This window comes from Ornithorhynchus anatinus, chromosome 2 (assembly GCF_004115215.2).
Source record: "Ornithorhynchus anatinus isolate Pmale09 chromosome 2, mOrnAna1.pri.v4, whole genome shotgun sequence".
Taxonomy (NCBI): Eukaryota; Metazoa; Chordata; class Mammalia; order Monotremata; family Ornithorhynchidae; genus Ornithorhynchus; species Ornithorhynchus anatinus.
Genome location: NC_041729.1, coordinates 153,264,370 through 153,281,774, shown reverse-complemented (window position 1 = coordinate 153,281,774; position 17,405 = coordinate 153,264,370). Strand labels below are relative to the sequence as shown.

General features: G+C 42.1%; 1 protein-coding gene across 2 annotated transcripts in view; it reads left to right on the top strand.

Moving 5' to 3' along the window:
• Window positions 1-17,405, top strand: part of NELL2 (neural EGFL like 2) — a 350,325-nt gene that overhangs the window by 151,508 nt on the left and 181,412 nt on the right. For both annotated transcript variants that reach the window (XM_029058252.2, XM_029058251.2), the window contains exon 11: window positions 2,521-2,620. In XM_029058252.2, coding sequence (XP_028914085.1) covers window positions 2,521-2,620 — 100 coding nt within the window. The remainder of the gene's footprint in view (window positions 1-2,520; window positions 2,621-17,405) is intronic.

Sequence of the window (17,405 nt, the reverse complement as noted above, 5' to 3'; positions counted from 1 at the left end):
ATACCATCAAAATAGATAAATAGGATCATGGATATATACACATCATTAACAAAATAGAGTAATAAATAACATATACAACTATGCACAAGTGTTGAGGGGAGGGGAAAGGGGGAAGAGCAGAGGGAGAGAGTAGGGACAATGGGGAAGGGAGGAAGAGCAGAGGAAAAGGGAGGACTCAGGGAGGAGTCAGTCTGGGAAGGCCTCCTGGAGGAGGTGAGCTCTCAGTATGGCTTTGACGAGGGGAAGAGAGTTAGTTTGGCGGAGGTGAGGAAGGAGGGCATTCCTGATCAGTGGTAGGACATGGGCCAGGGGTCGATGGTGGGACAGGCGAGATCGAGGCATGGTGAGGAGGTGAGCGGCAGAGGAGCAGACTGTGTGGGGTGGGCAGTAGAAAGAGAGAAGGGAGATGAGGTAGGAGGGGGCAAGGTGATGGGGAGCTTTGAAGCCAAGAGTGAGGAGTTTTTGCTTCATGCAAAGATCAACAGGCAACAACTGGAGGTTTTTGAGGAGGGGAGTGACAGGCCCAGAGCATTTCTGTAGAAAGATAATCTGGGCAGCAGAATGAAGAATAGATTGGAGTCGGGAGTGACAGGAGGATGGGAGATCAGAGGGGAGCCTGATGCAATAATCTAGCCGGGATATTATGAGAGCTTGTACCAGCGAGGTAGCAGTTTGGATGGAGAGGAAAGGGCATGGGTTCAGGAAGAGGCTATCATTTTAGCACTTACGTTTGGGGGTAGAGTTTTGGAAGCAATCACTGACAAGGTTATTATGCTAGATTTCATCCTTACTTGGGGGTTAGTCTTCCACCTTTACATTCATTTTCCCCGGGACACTTACAAAATCCCTGCCAACTGATTCACTGATAAATGCTTTAGGTCCTGCTTCTATGCTTTCAAAAAAATCCCTTGCCATCTACCTCTTTTGCCAACTTTACTCGATGCTTCTCATTTCCTCTCCTGCCCCTCAGGACTTTCATGTCACCTCTACAGAACACTGACTTAGTGCTAGGACAATGCAATTATACCCTCCGTGTGAGCTCAGTGAGAAAAAAGAGAAGAAAAAGCCTTAACGGTGTTTAAAATGAGATGACCAGAACCAGTAGTACTATCAGAGTAAAGCCTAGAATTCATTTCCCATTCATTTCCCTCTTTGCCCTTCTTCCTCAGCAAACAGCACCCGCTAAAGCAAAGTAATACACTTAAGTGTTTCAGGGCAAGGAAGGTCATATAGCGAAATATTTAGTGTCCCTGCAAAAGCAGGGCATGTAGGAAGGACTATCGTGGAGAATCTGTGCCAGAAAAACAGAGAGTAAAATGGAAACCCGGGTACTTTAGGAATTATTTTCATCCACATACCTCTAAGAATCCTCTAGTTAATGTTGTAGAGAAGCAGCATGGCTTAGTGGAAAGAGCCTGGGCTTGGGAGTCACAGGTCATGGGTTTGAATCCCGGCTCTGCCACTTGTCAGCTGGGTGACTGTGGGCAAGTCACTTAACTTCTCTGTACCTCAGTTACCTCATCTGTAAAATGGGGATTAACTGTGAGCCTCATATGGGACAACCTGATTACCCTGTTATCTACCCCAGCACTTAGAACAGTGCTCTGCACATAGTAAGCACTTAACAAATACCAACATTATCATTATTATTATTATGTTCCTCGTTCCAGAGAGACTTCAGGTCGAATGTGTAGGTGGCTATTTCTTACTTCTATACTAGTTCTAGTATAGTTATTCAGTATTGTGTTGGGTAATATTGTATTATGTTAAGTTGGATTTTGCGTTTGTCTTGTGGATAAATCTAATAATTCAGTTCTTTTTTCTCTGTTGCTCGTTTTAATTTATCAGTGGTATTTACTGAGGGCTTACTGTGTTCAGAACACTGTACTAAGCGCTTGAGAAAGTACAGTATAACAGAGCTGCTAGACATGATTCCTGCTCACGAGAGCTCATACACATAATTTTTCCAGTTTTGCCATTAGAAGCACATATGACTCCCTTGCCATAAACCAACAGTAAATGAGCAACCTCTCTCCCTAACCCCTACAGAACCCCACAAACCAAATACCCCCAGAATCTTGCGGGAAGAAAGGTAATTATCTACCAAGTCTTTGATATTTGTAAAAGATTAATTAAATTAGAGTCTCTACTCTGTAAGCACCTTGTGGGTAGGAAGCATGTCTACCTACTCCGTCTAACTGTACTCTGGGAAAGCTTTCAGTACAGTGCTTTGCACACAGTAACACTTAATGAATGACATTGATTGATTGATTCCGATGGACTTAAGGTGCCTCTGTCTCCATTTTGGAGTCTTGTCATTTTGGACTGTAGTCTGCAGTTGGTTTAGCGTGTGTACTCCCATTGGGTTGCCTTGAGAATGGGAGTGCTATATCTTAATAAGATCCTCATTTGGGATGCCATTTCACTTTTTATGCTGGTCAAGAACGTAGAGTCCTCAAGTAAGCATGCTAATATGAACAATAATGATCATTTTAATGATGAAAAACCAATATTCAACAGGACCAAAAAATGGGTGTGATGCGTTCAGGATGTCCAACGTTGAGCTGTCCAGAATCCCTTCAAATTTCCCTGTCTCACAGCTGCTGCAAAGTTTGTAAAGGTAAGATGTTGAACTCTGTGTGCATGTGTAATTTTCTTGAGGTTGGTGTTGGGAGATACATTTCTAATAATATTTTGGGTGAAAATCAAGAATTCCCCTTCTCCAAGGCAGATCCAAATATATTAAAGTGTTAAGAGATCTTGGATAGGTACTGTGAACAGCTCTTGGGAAGCATCTAGAATCCTAGTCCATGTTAATCAATCACTTGTATTTAGTGAGTGATTACCAATGTTAAAAATTGGGGTATAGGTTAAATGCTTACTATATGCCAAGCACTGAACTGAGCACTGGGTTTGATAAAAGATAATTGGGTCCCACATGGGTCTTGTGGTCTATGTAGGAGAGATAACAGGTGTCGAATCCCCATTTTACAGGTGAGGAAACTGAGGCACAGACAAATTTAGTTACTTGCCCAAGGTCACAAAGCAGACAAGTGGCTGAGACGGGATTAGAACCCAGGGCCTCTGACTTCCAGGCCTGGGCTTTTTCCTCGAAGCCATGCTGCTCCTCTACCGTGTGTAGAGCACTTCACTGAACTTGGGAGAATACAGTACATTAGAGTATGTAGACACAATCCCTGGCCTCAAGGAGCTTACAATCTAGCAGTGATTTCAAAGGGTAGAAATTTATAGAAAAATGAGGAAACTAAGACAAAGTTCCAAATACCCTGTTGACTTGGATATGTTTTTCTCACAAAAACTACACATTGGCTAAGGCGATCGAACAGAATACTCACATAAATGGAAAGGTCGTTTTCCAGTTATGAGCAGAAGGCCTCTCAGCATATATTCCCCCAGGCACAAGGTGATGAGAGGAGCAAGAGAGACCTGCTTTTGAAACTCTTGACTCCAGAATACCTGGGTAGGCAGGAAGCATGCAAAAATGCCTTCTGGGAAATGTAGTCTCTGAGGGAGGCTTTACGATTTCCATTGCCTGTGGTTTACTACTACCCTCCCTTCTACATCACCCTTGATGAAGCGTGGCTCAGTGGAAAGAGCACAGGCTTTGGAGTCAGAGGTCATGGGTTCAAATCCCAGCTCGGCCACTTGTCAGCTGTGTGACTTTGGGGAAGTCACTTAACTTCTCGGTGCCTCAGTTACCTCATCTGTAAAATGGGGATTAAGACTGTGAGCCCCACGTGGGACAACCTGATTCCCTTGTGTCTACCCCAGCGTTTAGAATAGTGCTCGGCACATAGTAAGTGCTTAACAAATACCAACATTATTATTATTACCTTGCACTTGGATTTGCTCCCTTTATTCACCCCTCCATCACCCCAAAACACTTATGTACATATCTGAAATTTATTTATTGCTATTAATGTCTGTTTCCCCCCTTAGATTGTAAGTTCATTGTGGGCAGGAAACGTACCTACCAACACTATTATATTGCACTCTGTCAAGCGCTTAATACAACACTCTGCACACAGTAAGTGCTCAATAAATACGATTGATTGAATACGATGGACTGATTTAAAGGGACTTTTTCCCACTTCCCACCCTGTTCACCAGTTGTCCACAACCATTAGGGTAATAATGGTTACTAAAAGATATAATGCTCTCTAGAAGCAAGAGAGGTGAAAGTCCATTTTGAGACCCTGTAGACTTTGCTTGGCCAGGATGTCCTTCATTCAGTTATGGGTGGCTCCCACTGTTTTTGCCTTGAGTTTGCCTTGACATTTATCTCATGCACCAGCTGTCTGTGAGTAACAGCCCAGCAGTAAACATTCCCTAGTTGTAATAGCCTAAGAAAATCCCTACTTGTGAATTTTCCATCAGTCAATCAATCAATCAGTGTTTGCTTGTTGAGCTCCTACTGAATGTGAAGCACTGATCTAAACACTTGGAGAGTACAATCAATGAATCAATAAATGGGATTTATTGAGCACTTACTATGGGTAGAGCACTGTACTAACTACTTGGGAGAGTAAGAAACAACAGTTAGACATAATAATAATAATAATAATAATAATGTTGGTATTTGTTAAGCGCTTACTATGTGCTGAGCACTGTTCTAAGCGCTGGGGTAGACACAGGGGAATCAGGTTGTCCCACGTGGGGCTCACAGTCTTCATCCTCATTTTACAGATGAGGTAACTGAGGCACCTAGAAGTTAAGTGACTTGCCCAAAGTCACATAGCTGATAAGTGACTGAGGCGGGATTCGAACCCATGACCTCTGACTCCAAAGCCCGTGCGCTTTCCACTGAGCCACACTGCTTCTCTTACATGTTTCCTAACCACAGCTAGAGTACAGTCTAGAGACAACCTGACAGTCTAGAACAACACAAACTTTTCATGTTTTTTATATCTTTCAGGCCATTAGGGAAATGTTTTTCAGTAAATTCATCATTATGTGCACTATGTGAACCTAATTCCTCCAAGATTTGATCTAGGTTCAATTTCCAAAGATGCCTAAAGTGCACTCAAGGTGGCAAATGGAAGAAGCTGGTTTGAGTGGATGGGGTGTGGGTGGTCAGGGGGGAGAGATAGAGACAGAGAGAGAGACAGAGAGATTTTGCTGCAGTTGAGATCCTATCCATTCCATCAGATGTTGGTGAAAATAACTAAAGACTGATAATCCTTTCCATACAATGTATACTAGTTTCATTCTTTGTTCCATTGCTATATTTATGTTCATAGAGACTGAAACTGGAGGCCTCCCATCTCTCTCGTGGCATCCTGTTATATTCAAGGTCTCTGCTCAAAGATTCCTTTCTAATTCTCACAGGCCATGCTGATTTGCCTGCTATGTTTTTTTTCCTCAGAGAACTCTTATTTTTTGAAACCATGCTTGATGACATGTTTGTTCTGCCCTCCCTGCTAATGTGTACCTCCACTTTCCTACCCTAAACTAAGTCCAAACAATAGGCAGTTTGGGATATTGGTTATTGGAATGGTGGTAATAATAATAATCACAATAATAACCATAATAGTTGTGGTATTTGATAAGCACTTAATATGAGTCTAACATTGTACTAAGCATTGGGGGAGAAGCAATCCAAGCAGATCAGCCACACTCTCTGTCCTACATGACTCACAGGGAGAACAGGAATTTAATTCTCATTTTCCAGATGAAGAAATTGAGGCATAATAAATGAATATAATGATAACAATAATAATAATGATAATTGTATTTGCTAAGCATTTACTATGTGTCAACCACTGTACTGAGCTCTGGGGTAGATGCATGATAGTAAGGTTGGACACAGTCCCTGTCCCACATATGGCTCCCAGTCTCAATCCCCATTTTACAGATTAGGGATCTGAGATAGAGAGAAGTTAGTGATTTGCCCAAGGTCGCACAACAGACAAGTGGCAGAGTCAGTATTAGAACCCAGGTCCTTCTGAGCCCCCAAGCCTATAGGGCTTGGCCATGCTGCTTCTCTAGGTGACTTGCCTAGGGTCACACAGCAGCTGAGTGGTCGAGCCAGTTTAGAATCCAGGCCCACTGACTCCCAGGTCCCCTGGCTCTGTGTCCTGTGCTATTTCCATTTGACGATCTTGCTCTCTGACAGGCAGCAGTGGCATTCAGTGACACCCTAGAATCTGAGCAGCCCTACTTAAGATTGCACCTCTCATCTCAAATGTGGTGTGACTAGTTAAGGAGACCTAAACATTTCCTGCATCGCCAGGCAATCTTGTGGGGTAGTAACATAGAAAACCAACGAACTGAAACTGAATAATTATTGCATCATGGAACATTTAGGTCCTATATAATGATGATTACCACAGTCTTCCCCACAGGAAGATGGCACTAGTTACTTGTTAAGTGGCAGGAGACTAACTTGACATCATGGTAATTAGTGAGGCTGACAGCCTGATGAAGGACAGCTCACAGAGAAAGGTCCTTACTATACCTTCTTCTGGACAGGTCTTTCTCCTTCTGAAGAACATCACTTAGATGTTAGATTGGCCAGAAAGTTTCCTCAATTAATGATGATTTTCTTTGTCTTTGATTGTTTTCTTTTGACTGGAGAACCACTAGCTTAAAGCTTTCTAGATGCACTTCTCTGATGAACCTGTTTAGCGTGACTGAGAAGGAATATTTTCTAGAACACCCTTGTTAATTCTTTTTCGAAAGGTTTTTGTTAGCACTTACTAAGGGTCAAGAGCTGTTCTAAGTACTGGAGTAGATTCAAGTAAATCAGGTTGGACACAGTCCCTAACAGGTCGTGAAAATTGGTTTCAAAAAAGCTTGATATATTAGAGATCTCTGAGGAAAAAACTGTAGCAATCACAGTTTAAGGAGGAGAATTTAATCCCTATTTTACAGATGAGGTAATGGAGGCAAAGAGAAGTTAAGTGACTTGCCTATGGTCACACAGGAGACAAGTGACAGAGTCAGGATAAGAACCCAAGTCCTCTGACTTCCAGGCCCATGCTCTTCCACTAGGCCTTGCTGCTTCTCCATTTCCACACAGGAAAAATGTGTTCCTAATTAGAGCTGCTTAGGATCCAATAATGTCACCATATGCCACTGCAGCCTCCTCAACAATCAAATGATTAATCCCGAGCTACCTCACCCGCATAGCATTTTTGTGTAGAGTTGGGTAGAGGGCATGCCACCATCAACAGGACTATTGTACAAAGGGGTCAGAAGTGTAAATTAATTAAGAATCTCCATAATGTTGCTTGAGGCCTAGTTAAATTACTCATTAAATCTTTGCGATATGTGTGAACATAATAGAAAAATTAAATAAATGTGTAAGAACCAACAAAGAAAAAAATGATGAACTGACTAGCAGGCATTTTCTTCTAATTCAATCTATTAAAAGTCACAAATAAGATCTTATCCTTTCTTGCTTGGACAGGATTTCATTCATTCATTCGTTTTTACTGAACACTTGCCATATGCAGAGCACTGTACTAAATGCTTGGAAGAGTACAAAATAGCAATAAACAGATACATTCCCTGCCCACAACAGGCTTACAGTCTAGAGGGGAGACAATCTAGAGGGGGAGATTTGGAAGAGAATGGGGAATGGATGATCTTTAGGATCCAGGGAAAGAAGTTGAATGGTGGTTGATTTATGATAGAAGCAGAGTTGGTAATTGTCGGGGTTTGAGTTGGGGAATGGGAGCCTGTGGGGCAAGGGACAGGGTGGAGGAGGTTCAACATTGTAGAGGAGAGAATGAGGTTGGGAATCCCTAAAGTTTAGAACTATTTGGGTCAGAGATACTTGGGGGAAGAGCAAGGTCTAGTAGAGTCTGTTCCTCAGACTACCAGGATTGGAGAGATGAAGATTCTGGGATCTCCAGATCCCAACTCGCCCCAACTCAGCCCTCCGACCACTGTGATTTCTGCAACCCAGCTCTGCCCACCACTTCCAGCTCCTTACACTCAGGTTATTTGAGCCATGTAGAGTGAGGGACTGGAGTCTGAGTGAGCAAGCAGCAGAGATAATGGGTTGGAAGGTTGGGGCCCAGTACTTGGAGAGCAGAGAGAACTGAAGAGTTAGAGGATTCACTGTGGAGTGTGGGGGCAGTGCTAGGATGAACTACAAAAGGCGGTGATGGTAATAGTAATAATAATAATGATGATGACAGTGGTATTCGTTAAGCACTTACTCTGGGGTAGGTACAAGCAAATTGTGTTGGACACAGTCCCTGTCCCACATGGGGCTTGCAATCTCAGTCTTCATTTTACAGATGGGATAACTGAGGCACAGAGAAGTAGAGTGACTTTCCCAAAGTCATATAGCAGATAAGTGGCAGAGTCAGGATTAGAACCCATGACCTTCTGACTCCCAGGCCCATGCTCTATCCACTATGCTTCCCCATTAGTGGTTCTAGTAGTAGTAGAAGTAGGAGTAATATTATTTGTTAAGGCTTATTGTGTGCAGACCACATACTAAGCAAGTGAAAAGAATATACAGCTGAGAATTAGACATGGTTTCTGCCCCTCAGGGGCTTCACAATCTACAAGTGAAAAGGGCAAGAGATGATTGGTGACATATATCTAAGGAGAGGTGAAACAAAACATTAAGAGGACATAAAGACAAAAACAAAAGGTAGAAGGCCACTGTTATCTAGAAGAGTAGAATTTCAGGCTCCTCGAGGTTCAGAGTCCACACACACCACTTCAGCCACAGTAAACAAGCAGCTGGCAGCAGCAACGACCTGATCTTCTCCAGGTTTTGCAGCAGCGTTGCCAGGCTGTGGCTGCTTTTTCTGTCCTGCCAGGGTGCTGGAAAGCAGTTGCTCTGGTGATGAGAGAGGGTGCGGGATCGTCAGGCGGCAGCATGACAGTCTCTTCCCCTCTTCAAAACCCTACTTAAAATTCACCTCCTCCAAGAGGCCTTCCCAGACTGAACTCCCCTTCTCCCTCTATTCCCTCTACCGCCCCCCCCTTCACCTCTCCGCGGCTTAACCCTCTTTTCCCCCCATCTCCCTCTGCTCCTCCCCCTCTCCCTTCCCATCCCCTCAGCACTGTACTCGTCTGCTCAACTGTATATATTTACATCACCCTATTTATTTTGTTAATGAAATGTACATCGCCTTGATTCTATTTAGTTGCCATTGTTTTTACGAGATGTTCTTCCCCTTGACTCTATTTATTGCCATTGTTCTTGTCCGTCTGTCTCCCCTGATTAGACTGTAAGCCCGTCAAACGGCAGGGACTGTCTCTATCTGTTGCCGACTTGTTCATTCCAAGCACTTAGTGCAGTGCTCTGCACATAGTAAGCGCTCAGTAAATACTATTGAATGAATTGAATGAATGAATGAATGAATGAATGAATGAATGAGGAAATCACAGAGGGTTCTGGGAACTGCCATGGGGAACATGGCAGGCCTGTGGAGAGTCATGCGGACATCCGGTAGAGTGGTCTGGAGCACAGTCAGTGATGCTGGAAGTCTTCAAGACTTAAGATGGTTATTGATGCTTAAGTTTGAACAGGGCCACTAACCCGTGTAGAAAAAGTCAGCAAATGGGTTTTTTGGGGGGAGTGATTTGTTAAGGTCTTATTAAATGCCAGGCACTTCATTCATTCATTCATTCATTCATTCATTCATTCATTCATTCGTATTTATTAAGCACTTACTGTGTGCAGAACAGTGTACGAAACACTTGGGAGAGTAGAATACAACAATAAACAGATCCATTCCCTGCCCACAATGAGTTTAGAGTCTAGAGCAGGGGAAACAGACATTGATAAAAATAAATAAATGACACATATGTACATAAGTGCTCTGGAGCTGGGAGAAGGGATGAATAAAAGGAGCAAGTCATGGTGACATAGAAGGGGATGGGAGAAGACAAAAGGGGAGCTTAATCTGGGAAGGCCTCTTGGAGGAATTGTGCCCTCAATAAGATTATTTTAAAGGAGGGGAGAGTAATTGTATGTCAGATGTGATGATGTTGATGATGATGGTATTTGTTAAGTGTTTACTATGGGCCAAGCACTGTTCTAAGCACTGGGGTAGATACAAGGTAATCAGATTGTCCCATGTGGGGTTTACAGACTTAATCCCCATTTTACAGCTGAGGTAACTGAGGCATAAAGAAGTTAAGTGACTTGCTCAAAGTCACCACACAGCTGCTAAGTGGCAGAACTGGGATTAGAACCCACAACCTCTGACTCCCAAGCACGTGCTCTTTCCACTAAGCCATGTGAGGAGGGTGTTCCAGGCAGAGGCAGGACATGGGTGAGTGGTCAGCGGAGAGATAGGCAAGATCGAGGCTCAGTGAGGTTAGCATTAGAGGAGTGAAGTGTGTGGGCTGGGTTATAGTAAGAGAGTAGCAAGGTGAGGTTGGAGCGGGCAAGGTGATTGCTTTGAAGCCAGTGGTGAGGAGTTTTTGATGCAGAGATGGATGGGCAACCACCTGAGTTTTTTAAGGAGGGGAGGGGTTCCATGTCCTGAACTTTTTTTTTAGAAAAATGACCTGGGCAGCAGAGTAAAGTATGGTCTGGAGTGGGGAGAGACAGGAGGCTGGGAGGTCAGGAAGGTGGCTGATGCAGTAATCCAGGCAGGAGAGGATGAATGATTGTATTATACATGGTAGTACTTTGGATGGAGAGGTAAAGGCAGATTTTAGTGATGGTGTGAAGGTGGGACTGTACTTAATGCTGAGGTAGATACAAAATAATCAGGATGGACACAGTCCATATCTCACATGTGGCTCACAATCTTTAATCCTCACTTTACAGATGAGGTAACTGAGGCCCAGAGAAATAAGTGACTTGCCCAAGGTCCCATAGAGGAGAAGTGGCAGAGTAGGGACTAGGACCCAGATCCTTCTGACTCCCAGGCCCCTGCTCTATCCATAGGGCACTGTGCTTCTTGGGCACTGTTCGAAACACAAAGAACAACCGGGGGTCTGGAGGGCTGTGAGGCCAGAGACCTGAAGAAATGTGAAGAAACAGGTGCAGGAAGAAGCAGGACCTTTAAATATATGTTCATTTCTCAAATTGTCTGTCTTCCAGAGGCTGGGTACCCTTAGCTAAGGATCTGAAAGCCTCCTTTGGTTGGCTATTGTGCAAAGACGAAGCTGGCCAAAAGTCTGGTTGACACTTCCAGTGTTCATTCAGATAACTATAGTTATAACTTATAGATAACTTATAAGATAACTTATAGTCTTAGCAGGAGCAATAGAAAATAAAAGGATTTATTTATGATTAAGTAAAATAAATAAATAATTTGTGGTATTTGTTAAGTGCTTACTATGTGCCAGGTACTGTAACTAAGCTCTGGGGTGTATACAAGCAAATTGAGTTAGACACAGTCCCTGTCCCATGAGGGGCTTACAGTCTCAATCTCCATTTTCCAGATGCGGTAACAGGCCCAAAGAAGTGAAGTGACTTTCCCAAGGTCACACAGCAGACAAATGGCAGGGCTGATATTAGAACTCATATCCTTCTGACTCTCAGGCCTGTGCTCTATCCACTACGCCATTCCATTTATACCTCCAGCTTGAAAAGTGAGAATCTTATTTAACCCATGGGAACTTGGAAGTTCAAAAACAGAATAAGCATGACCTTGAATACAGCCAAATTATTAAGAGCTCTTAGAATAATATGGAGAGTTGGGAGTGGAGGGTAAGGAGAGCAGATAATCACTGCTTTCATTTCAACCTCTTTCTCTAGTTAATCTTTTGCCAGAGCCTAACCTTTGAAAAAGAACCAAATTCAGCCATTTGAGCCTTATTCTCTTTTATTTCCCTTTCCTGCTCTCTGATTGAAGGCCTAGGAAGTGGGAATATGGCCAAGTGACAAATTAGCCAAAGGGAGTGGGAGAAGCGAAAGGTCAGAACGGTCATTCAAATGCACAGTTAGCCACTGAATTATTGAAAATTGACTATGCTGTAAAAATTTAAATATTTATTTAATCTTTAAATAAGTAATAAAGGAGCAAAATATTATTTCCTATATGTGGTTTGCAAACAGTAAGCACTCAACAAATATTGTCAATTGATCTTTAGTATGAGAAATCATTTATATTACTAGGAACACAGTTATACCTAACACCTACAGACTCATGTCAAAAATTGGATATGTGTTACATGCATACAAATTATCATTCATAATAATAATGGTTATTTATTAAGCACTTAAAATGTTCGAACACTGTACTAACCTCTGGGATAGATGCATAATAAGCTTGTCAGATTCAGTCATTTTCTCACAGTGGCTCACATTCAGTATACTTAGGAGATATTTAGTAGCCATTTTACAGAGCAGCAAATGATTTGCCCAAGGTCACAGAACAGGAAAGTAATGGAGTCATAATTAGAAACCATATTTTCTGACTCTCAGGCCTGTGTTAATCCCTCTCCCACTCCTTTCTGAATCACCCATGCACATGGTTTTTTACCCTTTATTCATCTCTCCCTCGGCCCCACAGCACTTATGTACATATCCATAGTTTATTTCTGTCAATTCCTATCTCCCCCTCTAGTTTATAAGCTCACTGTAGGCAGGGAACTCTGTACTATTATACTCTCCAACCCACCTAGTAGAGTGCATAGCACAGTAAGCACTCAATAAACATGATGATTGGTTGATTGATTTACTTTTTCTACCTTCTAGGGATATTGTGAGGATATCTATGTTTTTGAGAAAGCTCTAAGGAAGAATAAAAATATTACATAAATGCAAGTTGTCACTTTTTTTTTCACAAATATCTTTTTCCTCCACACTGAATGGTACTATTAATATATTCCAATAATGTTTTTATGCTGATTTGTTATCAGTGATAATAAATAAGAAAATGAATTCTACATCAGGTCAGACCAGTGGTCCATCCACCTCAGGATCCTGTCTGTGACTGTGGGACCATAGGATGCTTGGTATAATAGTATGATGCTTGCCCACCTTGACCGTCATTCTCATGGCCAACGATGCCCCACCCAACCCCTCTCACTGTTTCCCCCTAAATCTCTAACTTTGTCACCCATTTGCTTGTCTGGAACCTACTTCTTTTAAGCCTGACTGTTACTGCCCCCTCATCCTATTACTGTGGGATGTGGTGGTCAATAATTTTTTGTTTCACGTTCCCTACACTTACCAAGATTTTGTGGATTTGTCCACACTGTTTCTGAGCTGTAGCTTTTTAGTCTAAAGCATTAGAATCTATTCCATCTGTCCTTTAGTGGATGCTGCTTAATCTCCTGATCATCAGTCAATCAACAGTATTTACTGAGTGCTTACTATGTGCAGAGCACTGTACTAAGTGCTTGGGAGAGTCCTTCTCTGAACCTTATCTAGTTCTAAGTCCTTCTGAACTGCAAGCAATATTCCAGATGCGGAACAACTGAATGTATAAAATGATAACCAACACCGTTTGATTGGGTTTCCTTCCTGATAATGTTGCATTCTGTAGTTTTTTTTTCCTTGGTTGCCACCTGTAAGATCAGTGATTTGTGAGAATAGGTGACCATGATAATCAGTTAATCAATCAGTGATATTTATTGAGCATTTACTGTGTGCAGAGCACTATACTAAGCACTTGATTCCAACATCTCTTGAAATGTGGTAGGCCAATGTAATTTAATCATAGTTTGGATTGTTTTTCCTTGTGGTCAAGGGAATGTGTCTACCAACTCTGTTATACTTTACTTTCCTAAGCACTTAGTACAGTGATCTGCCCATAGTAAGCACTCAATAAATACCACTGACTGATTTTTCTATTTGTTTTTAATATTCAGCTGATCTGCCATATTTTCTGATCATGCATTCAATATTCTGATGTCTTTCAGGTTCATATTTGTTGTGATATCATTCTAACACGTGAAAGACCTTATTAGAATCATCTTCAAACTTCAGTTTCAATGCAAACTCTCTCTTTCAGATCATTTCAAAAATGTTAGTTGATTGATATCTGTGGGAATCCTGTTATTTATACTTCTCTATTCCCTAAAGCAGGCATTTGTTCCTAGCCAGTTCCCTATTCTTTAACCAGTTTTCTTCCTTACTAGAAAGTATTCTCCAATTCAATCATATTTATTCAGCACTTACTGTATGCAAATAATAATAATAATAATGTTGGCATTTGTTAAGCACTTACTATGTACCGAGCACTGTTCTAAGCGCTGGGGTAGATACAGTGTAATACCGAGCACTGTTCTAAGCGCTGGGGTAGATACAGGGTAATCAGGTTGTCCCATGTGAGGCTCACAGTTAATCCACATTTTACAGATGAGGTAACTGAGGCATAGAGAAGTTAAGTGACTTGCCCACAGTCACATAGCTGACAAGTGGCAGAGGCAGGATTCGAACCCATGACCTGACTCCCAAGCCCGGACTCTTTCCACTGAGCCACGCTGCTTCTCAAAGCACTATACTGAGCACCTGGGAGAGTACAATGTAACCACAAGCAGACACATCCCTGTTACAATGAGCTCACAGTCTAGAGGGGGACACAGACATTAATATAAATTAATAGATAGATAAATTAGGGATATATACATATGTACTGTGGGGATGGGAGGGAGCATGAATGAAAGATGGAGTAAGAGCAGCACAGAAGGGAATGGGAGAAGAGGAGAGGAGGGCTTAGAGAAAACCTCTTGGAGGAGATGTGCCTTCTATAAGGTTTTGAAGTGGAGGAGAACAATCATCTGTCTGATATGAGGAAGGAGGGTGTTTCAAGCCAGAGCTAGGATGTGAGTGAGAGGTCGGCGGTGAGATAGATGAGATCAAGGTACAGTGAGAAGGTTAACATTAGAAGAACAAAGTGCGAGGGCTGGTTTGAGGTAGGAGGGGGCAAGGTGATGAAGTGCTTTAAAGCCAATGGTGTGGACTTTTTGTTAGATGCATAGGTGGATGGGTAACTGCTGGAGTTTCATGAGGAGTGGAGAAACCTAGTCTGAATACCTCCAATCTTTATGAATGCTTTGTTTTCAAAAAAGTCTTTGGTCTTGTCAGTGAGCTTTTGGAAATATCAGTTTTTTTATAACCACTGCTTGTGGACACTTTCAAAGGAATGTCAATGGATTAGGTAAGCATAATTTCATCTATAGAAATATGTAGCCTTTTTCCCAGTAGATTATGCTTTCCAATCTACATGCACTGATTTCAGACTTCATTGGAGATTTTATAGTGGATCAGATGTAAAATAAACATGTCCATGTTCCATTCTAATAATTGTACTATGAGGATAATATCCTTCCCCAAACAATTCCATCCACTTTGAGTTGCTGGCTATATGTGTTTGGACATCTGAGCAGTTACCTGAATTGATTTGCTGTGAGAGCTAGATCCTTGGGTTTCCCAAACTGGATGAAATGGTATTGCTAGTGTCAGACAAAATTGTGTCATTGACGGCCTTCTGACATCAGAAATTTAGTCTCAGGAATCTCTGCAGCAAGGCAGACAGTATTTGCACCCACCTCTGTTTATCATCCCACATATCTAGCTTTTGAATGCACTCTTTTATCCTGGATATTATTAGTATTTATTATATTTATTATACCTCACCGTATTCTCCTTGTGGGAAGGGAGGACATCTACTAACTCTGCTGAATTGTATTTTCCCATGCATTTAATACAGTGCTCTGAGTGCAGTAAGCACTCAATAAATACCATGGATTGATTGATTGATTTTATTGATAATCACATTTATTAAACAATTATAACAACATGGCATAGTGACTGGAGCACAGTCATGGGTTCTAATCCTGGCTGTGCCACTTCATTTATTCAATAGTATTTATTGAACGCTTACTATGTGCAGAGCACTGTACTAAGCACTTGGAATGTACAATTTGGCAACAGATAGAGACAATCCCTGCCCAGTGACAGGCTCACTGTTGTCTGCTGTATGAGCTTGGGCAAGCCACTTCACTTCTCTGTGCCTGAGTTACATCATTTGTAAAATGGGGATTGAGACTGTGATCCCCACATGGGACAGGGACTTTGTCCAACTCCATTTGCTTGTATCCACCCCAGTGCTTAGTACAGTTCCTGGCACAGAGTTAGTGCTTAACAAATACCATAATCATCAGATAAGCACAACACTGTGAAACGCAGGACAAAATACAACTCTGTTGTACTTTTCCAAGTATGTAGTATAGGGGTCTGCATGCAGTAAGTGCTTCATAAATTCCAGTAACTAACTGATTTTATTGCTACTCATATATATGAACACATATGACTCAATCATATTTATTCAGCACTTACTGTGCCATGCACTATACTAAGCACTGGGGAAAGTACAATATAACAGTCGATAGAAACATTCCCATATGCAAGACTGTGAATCACAGGGCAAAATACCAAAACATCATATGAAGACAAAGTTCCTAACCCATAGGGGACTCAAGCCCTTAGGGATAAGACAGTGCATTTAGCAGAAGAATATCAAGTAGGAACAAAAAAGTCTAAATAAGACAAGGGAGACCTTTGACAGTCATAAAGATATCAACTCAATAATTCTCAGAAAGGAAGTACAGTCCTTGGGTACCTCACTGCTCAGCCCACTGCTCTTGTTCATAAACTGGGTCAACCAGGTACATCATCGAAGATTATGTTCACTCTCATTTTGGCCACAAAGTGGGCAGACTGCTCCAGCCAGTGATTGGCTTCTTGCAGTTCCTGCAGATCCCCAGACCAAGCTCCCCTTTCTTCTTCTCCCACTCTCTTCTGCATCATCCTGACTCGCTCCTTTTGCTCTTCCTCCCCTCCCAGCCCCAGAGCGCTTATGTACATATCTGTCATTTATTTATTTATATTGATTTCTGTCTCTCTGCCTATAGACTGTGAGTTCAATGTGGGCAGGGAATGTGTCTGTTTACTGTTGTATTGTACTCTCCCAAGTGCTTAGTACAGTGCTGTGTGCACAGTAAGTGCTCAATAAATAAATTGAATGAATGAGTGAATGATGGCATGGAATTATGTGATTTCTGGCTTTTAACTCTCCTCTGCTCCCCATTCCTAACCCACTGGTCCAATGCTTCAACCCTTGAAATTCTTAACAGCAGAACCATTTAATACCCTTCAGCCTCTTTGAGCTCAGTTTTCATTCACCCACCTCTTCTCCCAAACAGGACCTTTTAGAGCCAAGTCTCCTCTTCCCTTCCTACTACAGAGTCCTTCCCAAGTACTGATGAATGTGCAGCAGAGATGAAACCCTGTTGTTGCAGACTCCCAATGACAGCCTTAATGCCAATCTCAGAAAGATTAGCATCTGTTTGAGAGTGAGAAATCACACAAAAATTGGTTTCCTGAGCAATTCTGCAAAGCAGTATAGCAATCTCAGGCCACCCAATGGCTGATGCCCCAGTTAATTTTATTATAACTTGACACCTACATATGAGAAGCAGCGTGGAATAGCGGATAGAGCATA